General features: G+C 39.1%; 1 protein-coding gene and 1 long non-coding RNA gene across 2 annotated transcripts in view; one reads left to right on the forward strand and one right to left on the reverse strand.

The window, feature by feature from the left end:
• The window catches only part of LOC144092014 (uncharacterized), a 15,086-nt gene extending 12,359 nt beyond the window's left edge, over positions 1-2,727 (reverse strand). Inside the window, exon 1 of the long non-coding RNA XR_013305952.1 lies at positions 2,625-2,727. This is a non-coding gene — a long non-coding RNA (uncharacterized LOC144092014). The remainder of the gene's footprint in view (positions 1-2,624) is intronic.
• A 715-nt stretch (positions 2,728-3,442) lies between these two features.
• Positions 3,443-9,775, forward strand: arxa (aristaless related homeobox a). Its single transcript, XM_077624556.1, has 5 exons — positions 3,443-3,697; positions 4,596-5,106; positions 5,773-5,818; positions 8,686-9,008; positions 9,415-9,775. The coding sequence occupies exons 1-5, from the start codon at positions 3,520-3,522 to the stop codon at positions 9,674-9,676; spliced, it is 1,320 nt and encodes a 439-aa protein (XP_077480682.1). The 5' UTR covers positions 3,443-3,519; the 3' UTR covers positions 9,677-9,775.
• The last annotated feature ends 3,077 nt before the right edge of the window (positions 9,776-12,852 follow it).

A 12,852-nucleotide genomic window follows, 5' to 3' on the forward strand; every position in this document is an offset into this window, starting at 1 on the left:
CGGTCTGTTTTCTTTGCATAGTAGTAGTATACATATATACTACACATATATACATACATATATACTACACATATATACATACATATATACTACACATATATACATACATATATACTACACATATATACATACATATATACTACACATATATACTACACATATATACCTACATATATACATACATACATATATACTATACATATATACATACATATATACTACACATATATACATACATACATGCATATATACTACACATATACATACATACACATACTACACATATATATACATACATACACATACCACACATATACACTACACATATATACATACATACACATACTACACATATATACTACACATGTATACATACACACAAATATATACAGTAGCTTTAGATATTACATACTGCTATTCCATCCAGTAGATGGCGCCAGTTGAATTGTGTGCGGGGCAAACACATTTTCGGATCACCTGAAATCCCACATAGGATCATTTTCTGATCAACCACAATATTAGGTACACCATATAAATCAGCAAAAAAAGATATGCACTCTAAAATTAAGAGCTCATGCCATTTGAACATATAGCTAGAACAAACAAGTCCATAGGCAGGGGACAGTTCTACCATTGAGCATGTTTATCTTCTATTCTATTGCAAAAACCTGATGTTGCATGATCTGAAGCTCAAGTAATCACAACATTAGGAAGCCAGTGCCTCCATCCAGGCGTCTCCCGTCCACCTGCAGGCAAACCAAACTATAGAGCAAATTTGAAATGTGAAAATTGCACGCAGGCAGACTATTCCTTTCTCCTCTAATGTATGCGCGTAATTAGTGCATTTAAACAAAGCACGGATGTCCTGCTGCTCCAAATGGCGGCTGACATCTCTTCTTCAGCAGGGTTAATAACAGTGCGCGCATAAATGAATCAAATTGTGGCCCGCAAATTACAGAGCGACTCTAAATACCCGTCTGCATAACGCACGTCTGCTTGAGACCGCCAAGAACATTTTCCAGGCCTATTGTTATTACGCTCATTACATTGATTTGCCAGCAAATAAACAAGCTCGGAAGTTTAGAACTTGCGGATCATTTGAATGTGACACCAGCAGGCCTATTAAGAGAATTTAGGCTAAAAATAAAAAAAGACATGCTTTCATTTCAGTTCTGTCTCAAAACAAATTGGAATTACAGTAATCCCTCGAATATCACGGTTAATGTGGACCAGATATGGCAGCAATAATGGAAAAATCGCAAAGTAGGATCACTCCTATTATAACTACCTTTTTTTCAGTGCTGAGTCCTAGTAGCAAATTTCAGCGTGGATTTTCACATTTTTATGAACCTAAAAATATTCTTTTAATAATTAATAGCAGAAAATAAATCGCCAAGAAATGAATTAACGATAAGTGAAGTCGCGATACGGTCTACTTCACAATGAAAACCAGACCTTAACTCATCTCAGCAATCATGAGAATATAAAAATATGATCTGAAATAAGTGGAGAATTGGAAATTAGGAGCCATTTTCTGGACATTGTGCCTTCTTTTTTTCTATTATGGACAGATCGGAGGGAATGAAGAAAGAAAGAGGGCAGAGCAAATTGCAGCTTGCTCAAGTTTTTTGGATTGAATTCTGAAAATGATCCTTTTAACAGTGATGGGCTTTGAGGCGAGGATAGGGGTCACACGCCATTCACAGCGGGTTAAATAGACTTTCATTTAAAATTACATTCTCCATCTAAGGCTCCAACGCCCTCCCTCCGTCCCACCGACCGTGGTGAAGTCTCTGCGTTCAATCCCAGCTTCCCTTGCGGTGCCTCATCACCTTCACTTTATTATCAGTGAGCATGCAGTGACAGACAGGCAGCACATACACAACATACTCATGCAGGTACACTGTATATAAGTGAAATTATTCATGCAAAGAATAATGACATGATGTACTTTCACTCCAGTTAGACCAAAAAAAGATATCATTGTAATAAAAACCATCATTATTTACACATTTATATTGGGAACCACATAATATTATTGTTCCATATGCCCCGCTATCTAATGAACCTTCTTTGGATGTATTGTTTCTTAAATAATTATTCACATTATTGCTGACACTTAACATTTAAATGTAAATCATACTAGTCCAGTATATTGGAGATGAGCAGTTTTTGAATATATATTGATCGAATATGCAATTTTTGTGGACGTGTAAATATGAATTGTATTTATGTATTTGTGTGTGCATATAATAATAAACTTTAAATGGTTCAAACAGGAACATTGCAAAAAATATACACAAGAAAAAAAAACATGAAACAACTCAATGTTATATCTTAAAATAATTAAAAAGCCAAAAACACTACTTTACCAAGTGAAGTACAATACCATTATTTATAAACATTTTGACATTTTAAAGGTATTATAATGAAAAGGGCCCAGCTACGTTGGTCCCACTTGCTTGGGTGAGGTTGTTATTGCACGTGTTTTGGTCATATATTTGTGTAAGGAGAAGCACAGTGGATGGAAGTGGAAAAGTCACGAGAGAAAAAAAAGTTTCGGGGAGCAACTGGAAAATTCTTCCAAAAAATTACTTTGTAAATGACGTGGAATGGCGTCCTACCTTACAACTACATTGGGTCAGCGTGGCCAGCACCATCGTGTCTCGCCGAATCTTACCGTCACGACGGGGATAAAAAAAAGTGTTGCGGGAAGCACCTGGAAACTCGATGGCGCAAATTATTCCGAAAATGACGTTTTTAAATGACGTAGAAAGGCGTGCGACCGTACGACCAATCACCCATGCGGTGCGTTTAGGGCACATCATGTAAAAACAACGATTCATACATCAACTCTGCTTTCAGCTTTAACAAATAAAATATTAAGTTTACACACTTAGAGAAGGTGAATAAATTCAACCACTCGTTTATTAGGATCTGACAGCCGTTTCTGGCCATCAGAAAAATGTCAACTCTCTATGATGCACGGTTTGGACAAACGTAGCCGGAGAATTTTGATATAACCACACAAACACACATACACATACGTCCATCCATAAATCACGCTTTATAAGTATAATAGATGACCATTATTATACATTTCACAAATGGTTATGAGCCCAGTTCAATCAACAATATTTCTTGCCAAATACTAATCAGAATAAAACTGTTTTTTGTGCAGGAATCTTCTCAAAAAGATGAATCGCAACAAGCAAATAATAATAACAAAGGTTCATTCCACGTGTTACAAAGCAATCCATGTCTGATTTTGTCGCCCTCCCCTCAAATTAACCTTAATGTAAAATATATAAAGCGGCTCCCCGACTCTCCCTCGACACACACGCGCTAAGCCTGTCGACCAATCAGGACGCGCCTCCGCCGGTCCAGCACGTGTGCCCAAGTGGGTGTGCGTGTGTGTGTGTGGGTGAGTGAGTGAGGGTGAAAGAAGCAACAAGGCGCGAGGCGACCCCCGTCTTGTCCACGGCAGACGACACACCAAGTGGCCGGAGACGAGTCGACATGAGCGGCCACTTTGACGACGAAGTCCCCCTGGAGAGGGGGGAGAGGAAGGGGAGCAAATCCCCCACGCTGCTCTCCTCCTATTGCATTGACAGTATTCTGGGCCGCCGCAGTCCGTGTCGGGTCCGACTAATAGGACCCCTCCCCGGGAGAGGGGAGCTCGACAAGGCGACCGTGGGTGAGTTTATGCGGGTTGAATTGAAGTGGGAAATTCTGATTGACTTTTGCGTCTAATTTTATTCCAGTGCTTAACTTGTCTCTTTATTATATGGCATTGGGAGGACAAAAAGTTTCATGTGGCATTATTATTATTTGATATTCTGGATTTAATTTAATATATTTTTGTTGTTGTTTTTTCTTATGCAAGTTGTGTCTTAGTGTGGAATATTAGTAAAAAAATAAATACATAGGACATATTGATATTTACAATTTTTGCGGTGTTTACCTGTCATGTTATTAAAATGGTGGAATTTGTGAAATGTATATATATATATATATATATATATATATATATATATATATATATATATATATATATATATATATATATATATATATATATATAGCCAGTTTGGTGCCATAGTGAGCGAATGTATGATTTTGTGTATTTGATTACAAGTTAAAAAAAGATTTAAACTCAATTTAATTAGGCTGCAATGATGCGTTTTTTTATTAATTGTAGCTAAAATACAATTTTAGAAGTGTTAGAGAATATTAGCTCTGCATTTATTTGTGGAATTCAGCCATTGATGAACAATTAAATTGACTTTTGCTTATTTGACCACATGCAAAATGAAATCAGGCCAAAACTATTATTTTGCTCAAATAGGGTTGAAGCAAAATGCAAAAATAAATTCAACTCAAGCCATAAAATCGGCTTTGATTTTGACTGTATTTATGACTGAAAACCTCTAAAATGTAAATTTACTGGGTATATTTTTGTGCTTTCTTACATTGATCTAAAAAATGGGTCATTATGACCTCTGGTTTCAAGTTGAAATAGATGAGTTACTGTCAAAAAAAGTGCGGTTAATCGCGATTAAATCGCCGGATGAACATCTTTTTTTCTCCCTCAGGGTCGACCAAAGAGCTTTCCCTAAGCGCCGACATGCACTTGCCCCCTAAACTGCGTCGCCTTTACGGCCCGGGAGGCAAACTGGAGCGCGATCGGCTCCTCCTGGAAGGTGCCACCGAGAATCTCAAGATCATCCAGGCGCCGCAGGTGAGCATCAGCCGCAGCAAGTCATACCGGGAGAACGCCTCTCTGAGCCGGGCCGAGGGTGAACGCAGCCCCGGCGAGGGATCGGACGACAGCGCCTTAAAGTTCGACCAGGACGCCGTGAAGACGGAAGAGGAAGAAGCGACCGCCGATCTCTCACCCAAAGACGAGGAGAGGGAGAGCTCCAACGCCGGGGATGGGGACGTGAGGGACGGGGAAGACAGCGTATGTCTGTCGGCGGGGAGCGACTCGGAGGAAGGCATGATGAAACGGAAGCAGAGACGATATCGGACTACCTTCACGAGTTATCAACTGGAGGAGCTGGAAAGGGCTTTTCAGAAGACCCACTACCCCGATGTTTTCACCAGGTAACACCATAAAAATATTGCGCTTTACGTTGGACCAATAACAAGCATGGGAGTTGCGCCCTAAAAATAAAAAAAAACTTTTCTTGTAATTCCAGTCTGACTATTTGAAGTGTATTAGCGCACACAAATAAATAAATAGTTCGATGGAATACATTCATTTTTTTTCTCCCTCCCCCGCAAATTAAATTTTAAATCACGATGAGTCACAACATTAAGAATTACGACAATTTGACGCGTCACTATTTATTATAGGCCAATTGAGCAATAACGCGAAGGAATATTTTGCAAGTTTTTAATGTTTTTTTTTTTTTTATTGGCATTATATTATTCATATTTTCACTGTCTACTGAAGGGGTCTTAAATTGCCTTTGTGCATGGCAGACTCGTTTGGATGTCATTATTCCCAACCATTATGTTGTTACAGTGACAGGTCTGGGATTGCAGATAAAAAAGGAAAAAAAATGTAACAATCACTAGGCCTATTTCCACCTATTGCAGACAGGAAAAATAGAACGTGTGTGATGATGTCTTTTAGTTCTCGCAAGTGGGATAAAACGAGGAAAAATGAAAAGAATCGAGGCTATTTTAGCCGTCTGTATTGTTGTCAAGACAGGACAAAACAACTCAAAACGCTTATTTTCTTCTGCTTTATTCTGTTATTTCCAGGGAAGAGCTTGCCATGCGTTTGGATCTGACCGAAGCCCGAGTGCAGGTACGTGTCTTTATCTCCTATATTTGGTTGTCCTTTGCATTTTTTGGACGTCATTATGTTCTACAACTGGTTATGTATTTTAACTCTTTGGCTGCCATTGGGGGCACCCAACTTAGTTGGACTGTGAAGGCTGGCAGCAAGGCTAGATGTCCAAGTTTAAATGAATTAGACGTCTAAAGCTGGCAATAGAGTAAAAAAAAAAAGAGAAAGTCCTTCTGGGATAAATTAATTGGATTTCTATAGTTGCTAATGGCATGAGTTTAATGTTATTTTGTTATATTTTTACATACATATGTTCATTAACATGAATATAAATATGTTCATTCATATGTGCTGTCCTTTATCAAATAAATCCAACTCATTCATTAAGTTGAAATAAATAAAACAAATCAACACACACACATTTTATTAATTCCTAAATATACATAACATTTTGATATTTTTAAAAATGCACTAAATAATAATAATATAAAATACATGTGTACATCTATTCGGCTCGTGTAATGTGGGTCACACTTTATAAATATTATTATGTGGCTCACGTGTTTCAGTTCTTTATGAGTTTATTTTTTTTTATGAAGTGATAAAACAAAAAAAATAGTATACAAAGTTTTGCCTTTTTTTCAAAATCAAAAACAAGCAAAAAGGCATTATGGAGAACATTATAAAAAGTGTCTATAAAAATATCACAAGCTAAAACATTGACAATATAATAAAAATACAATTGTTAGGCACTGCGTCATTCATAAATCTATAGCCAGAAAAAATATGAAAAACACATCTCAATGAAAGTCCACTCTATTACATTTTTTATCCAACGAATACCAAAATTGAGCACCTTAGTACTTTTCACAGGTGTTTCAAAATGAAAATCATTATTTTTTTGGACACTACCTGCGTCATTCAGGCGTGCAATTAGCAATTCCGGTTATTGCCGCGTTATCTCGGTGCGTGATCACATTTTAGCGGCAATTAAGCGATATCATAAAACGCTGGATTGGTGCACGAGCAAACACATTGGCGGTGTTTGGATTCCCATCAAGAAGGGAAAGTGGGGAGTGGGTGGGGGGGCTGGACAACGGCGTGGGGGGTAATGCTATTTGATTTCCTATTCTGTGATTGCAGTTAGACCTGCATTGATCCCATGCTTTGCACTTGGGAGGGAATAAGAGGCCATTAAAGGTGTTTGCTCCGGCCTCCCCCTCCTCCCATCAGACCACTCTGGTGCTCTGAAAGCGTGTCCAAAGCGGGGGGCTCATAACCACAGAGACAGTTCAAACACGGCTTGAGGGTCAATGGCCGCCGGTGATACAACAGATGTCTCTTTAGGGGGCTGGAGGTGAACAAATCACTTAGCGGGCGCCATCAGGAGGTGATAAAAACTCATAAATTCCCCAGGGGCTGTGTAATGCTAAACAGGCCTCTGGGAATAGTGCGTGCGCACGTACGCTTATACAGTTCCCGTCGCTCAATGGCTTCGGCCTTGTTGACATTTTGCTCTTTGCCGAGAGCGGGTGCGTGGGAAAGTTAAATACTCCCACTCGGCACTACGTCGCGTTCAAGAATTTCATTTAAAGCGCATTAATTGTCATTGGAAGCAGTTCAGTGGCAATTTTGGGGGTCTTAAGTCAACAGAGGTTTTAATGACCTCCCTCCCACCTCGAGCCTGCCGACAAAAATCAGGGTTTAATTAGTGCTGGGCTGTTCGTTGGCACGGTTTACCTTGCGCGTAATTGCCGTATTTCTAGTCGTCCACCTGAAAAGGACAACAGAAAGGTAATTAATTAATCACTGCTCTTATGGAAGTGTGTCAAGCGTATCTGTTTATTTAGAAGATGTTAAATTTACAATTAGATTACAGTCATTTGTTTAAAAATCATTTTCTGTTTGCAGTTATGAATGATGTGATGTTTGTGGAATTTTGGTTTCAATCGCATTAGTGGAAATTCAATTGCACAATTGAAAGGGAAATTATTTCCATTAACAGCATTGTTAGTGTTAACTCATTGACTGCCATTGCTCTTAACCATTTATAGAACAAGTCAATTTTTGGGCAATTAAAAATAACATTTGATTATTAAATGCTGCCATTTTTTAAAATACAATTCACTAATGAATAAATACATTTATGAATGTATAAAATGCTAATAACAACAACACTAATCAAATTAAAATGACTAATAACACTAAATCAAGGGTGTCAGACTCGGGTTGGTTCGCGGGCCGCGTTAACGTCAACTCGATTTCATGTGGGTCGGACCATTTTAGATATATTTCGATTTTTTTTAATAAATGGATTAAAAGAACTGGATTAAAAGCCTTGAATATTCAGTTTTTTATAGATCTAAAACGATGTCTATTTGAGCTTTTTTAAAATATATTTTTAGATTTTACAAAATGATTTTTGAACTAAAAACACAGAAAAAATTGATTAAAAAAATTTCAATTATTGATTTAAAAGGGGGAAAATCAGGAAATTTAATAGTCTTCATTCATTCATTTTATTACTCTTCATTTTAATTTGATCCTAAAAAAGAAAAGTCGGCACTCATGATTTACTTTCCCGGGCCACACAAAATGATGCGGCGGGCCAGATTTGGCCCCCGGGCCGCCACTTTGACACGTGCTCTAAATAAAATAAAAACTTACATGCAATTGACTTTGTAAACGCCCAATCCATTTTAACTGGTAGCTCGGTACCAATCACTCAGTGCTGTCAATGGTAACCAATGAGTCAGATGACTTTACTATAAAGAATTAGTATAATATTTCTTCTTTTTACTAACTTTCACAACACCGACCCCGAATATGACATACACGTACCTATGTAGTGAATGAATTAAACTCCATCCCCTGCATCTCTCCAGGTGTGGTTTCAGAATCGCAGGGCCAAGTGGAGAAAGCGTGAGAAGGCGGGGGTGCAAGTCCACCCAGCAGGCCTGCCCTTCCCTGGCCATCTAGCAGCAGGTCATCCTCTCAGCCACTACCTGGAGGGGTCCCCCTTCCCGCCTCACCCCCACCCCGCCCTGGAGTCGGCGTGGACGGCGGCCGCCGCCGCCTTCCCCGGCCTGGCCCCGCCTCACCACAACGGCTCGGCGCCGCCCCTCGCCACATCGCTGGGTTTGGGCACTTTCCTGGGCACGGCCGCTATGTTTCGCCACCCGGCTTTCATCGGGCCCACTTTTGGCAGGTAATCTCCCCCTTTTCGCTTCACTTTTCGCCAAAGTCCCCCTTTCCAACCCTGGCAATTTTCACTCCGGCTAATGAGTGATGCTTCCACACATTGCTATTTATCTCGGGGTGTCTGATTAAAAATGTGTTGCACTGCTAACCATTCGCAGTGTGGTGTGTAATCACTGCCAAATGTCTTAATAAATTAACCAAATGTGTGATCCTGCAAAACAAGCTGTGAAGAGGGCTGACACTGCAAACACCACATGTCACAATTAGCTCCTCATTTGCCACAAGGGACACTGAAAGCCTTAATTAACAGGAAATGTGTCTTCTGCCATCATCATCTTTTTTTGTTGCAATGTCAAAGGATACTCAGCTCGCTATTGAAAATGAATTCAAAGCAAATCTTTCTGCACATGCAGGCTCTTTTCCAATATGGGTCCTCTGACCAGTGCTTCCACCGCAGCAGCGCTCCTGCGGCAACCCGCCCCCCCAGTTGACAGCTCTCACGCGGGGGCCATCCTCCCAGACCCCAACCCCTCTTCCGCCCCCTCGTCCGCTGCCGCGGCGGACCGCCGGGCCTCCAGTATCGCTGCCCTGCGCCTCAAGGCCAAGGAACACTCGGCCCAGCTCACACAGATCAACATCCTCCCCCCCGGCGTCGCAGGGAAGGAGGTGTGCTGAAAAAAAATCAAAGCCCCCCCTTTCCCAATCTACGATTCCTCAACCTCTCCTGCCCAGCAAAAAAAAACCTCCAAATATAGGAGCCCTTTTACAGCTCAGACCCCCCCCCCCCCCCCCAAAACACCCCCCACCCCCAACAAAGTAGCACGACCAAAGTCACAAACACTGAATAAAAAAGTGGACACGCTGAACATGGGTAAAAATGTCACACTTTTTGGCCACAATAATCTAATGAGAGTCAAAATAAGAATTGTATTAAACAAGGAGAAACACTAAAGTGAATGGGATGGAATTTAAGTGCTTTAACAACATTGTCCTACTACATTTAAGAAAATTCATCTTTAACACTAAACTATAAAAAACCCAAAGATAATTCAATAGAATGCTGGGCAATATGGAAAAATCTTGGAAGATAATTTCACAATAAAATCATTTATTTTTTGACCATTATATGGAAAAACTATGCGTTTTGACAGCATCTCACCACGTTTATTTTAATTTGACTTAAGCAGACCAGTCACAAATGTGAGATGTATCCAAAGTATCTAATGTAAACACAAAAGGCATATTAGTATACACATTTTTGCACAAATATAAAAAAGTGTAACTAAGTACTAGTATATAAGTGGTTCAACTTTGAAAAGTATATTAAGCAAGCATAATACAAATAATGAATAATTAATAGTAATTTAAGAAATCAATTTGACCATAAGAAGCCCTGCTTTGTTTTGTTAAACACTGCTAATTCAAATGTAAATTTAAATTCTTTTGAATGCATCCCCCAGCTCACAGTTTGGCTGTTCACTGAAATTCCCAGCATGCATTGACTTTTACTCGCCAGTTGTGGTCACCCACCTCATAATTATTGAATTTTCATTATTTTATTTCTGCACCATGGTTTGGGTCATATAGCAATTTCTAACACCCCACTTTTAAAAAACTTTTTTTTATTCTGAGACATCAAATGGCTCATCCTCACCTTTGCTGATGAAAATATTAACAACACATCGGCAATTACAGTCAACATAACCGCACCTATGTTATGTTTACATTTTTTAACAATTATGTGGATGTGGGCGAAGATTATTGTTTTTGCAATATTAATAGATTCTCATATCATCCAGCATTAATTGAATTGGAAGATTATATTACCGTATTTTCACGACTATAAGGCACACTAAAAACTCTTACATTTTCTCCAAAATAGACAGCGCGCCTTATAATGCGGCGCGCCTTGTGTATGCTCCAAATGTGACATGGAACCTAACAGATTATTTTCATACAGTTCTTGTTGTCGATCTCATTAGATTTGGCCAAGACTTTACTTTAACTAGGGCCAAGGAACATTTGCCCCCTTTTGACCATATATACCCTAATTTCTTCACTAGTTATACCCTGGATGTAAACGCTTAAGATCCATTGGCAAATGTGCAAAAAAAGGGCTCATGTTTCAAAGCACGGTTACGATATAGTGGTTGAAATACATCTAAAATGTGAAATATTGAAAAGAATTTTTTTTAAAAAAAACATCACGAATCCTACAAACGTAGTAATGAGGACTAACTAGGCCATTGTTGAAAATAGCCCATCCACTAGCACCCACCCCCTGGTCAGCCACCCACCCAGAACCAAAGGAAAAGGGTCCACAGACCTGACTCAAGTCTTCTCTGCAAGCATTGCTGATCTCCCACCGCTCACCTGTCCTCAGGTTCCTGAGATTGACCCTCAGGACCCGAGAGCCTCGTCGGGACATCTGCAAAGACTGCGTGAAAGAAAGCTGTACATATTATGTAAAGAGGGAGGACAACATTCACCAAGAAAAGTGATCCATTTTCAAAACAGAAGTTGGTGTATATTTCAGGAGGTGAAGTTTTGATAAGTTGCACTCAGTGTAGCATGTGAAGAATGTCTTCTTGTGTAGGACTCCACCTGTGTTTTATCAATTCTTAGATTTTTAGATCATTATTTATGTCCAAACATCATCGCTTATGAACTGAGAAGTCTAATCTGGTTAAATGAGTTTTTTTTGGGCATTCAGGAATGAAGTTACGTGAAATATTAAAGAAATATTAATGAAAGGTTTTACAGAGATTGTGTTTTTTTTTTTGACTAAAATGTTGGTTTGCGGCAACATGATAGAGATGAAAAAAAAATGGGTGACATATTTCCATCATGTCTCCCCTTGAGGCTAGTTGACAAAATAGAGAGCATATATTCATGAACTTAATCCCCACCATGTGAATGAAGGCACAAAGGCGAGGGGTTTTCAATTAGATCCCTCACTTTAGCTGGGCGGGCGGCGACAAAACTTCCTTGAAATAAGGCTTAGAACCGCTAAATTGGTTTTAACATCTGTAATGCCATGTCGCTGGAAGTGAGTCCTCTTTGTCATTAATGAAGTAACAAACCACTTCATCAGTCGGCTTTCATGCATATACACCTCGCACGGTTAATTCCTCCCCAAATCCACCCAGTTCCCCCTCCCCCCCAAAGAGGATCTCACTTGATGTGGGGACTATTACAGCAATCAATGCACCATTCTCCTCCGTTTGACCCATCTTTGGTGCCCGTGTAAATCGCGTGAAATTACCCTGAGGATTAATTTAGGCCCTCTTTTGATTGAATGCCACCACGAAAAAGGCTCTTTTTCCTTTGGCAGACTAGTTTTACAGGTCCGACACCTGTTAATCACTCAATTTACTCCAAACAAGAGGGAATCAGAGGACAGCACAAAAAAGGGGGAGGAGCTATCACTGTTGGGCAAATTACTTGTCTTGTTTTTAAATATTCAGGGGACACATCTGCAAAAAAAAAGTGACGATTGTATTTTTTACATGAAAAAATGTTTTCTTAGATAATGGGTGTCAGACTCGGGTTGGTTTGCGGGCGTTAACGTCAACTTGATTTCACGTGGCCATTTTAGATATAATATTTATATATTTTTTATATAAATGGATTAAAAGAACTGGATTAAAAGCCCTGAATATTCAGTTTTTTATAGATCTAAAACAATGTTTATTTGAGCTTTTTTAAAATATATTTTTAGATTTTACAAAATGATTTTTGAACTAAAAACACAGAAAAAAAAGATTAAAAAATTACAATTATTGATTTAAAAAGGGGGAAAATCAGGAAATTTAATATATATCTATACTCTTCATTTTAATTTGATCCTA

This window comes from Stigmatopora argus, chromosome 17 (assembly GCF_051989625.1).
Source record: "Stigmatopora argus isolate UIUO_Sarg chromosome 17, RoL_Sarg_1.0, whole genome shotgun sequence".
NCBI lineage: Eukaryota > Metazoa > Chordata > Actinopteri > Syngnathiformes > Syngnathidae > Stigmatopora > Stigmatopora argus.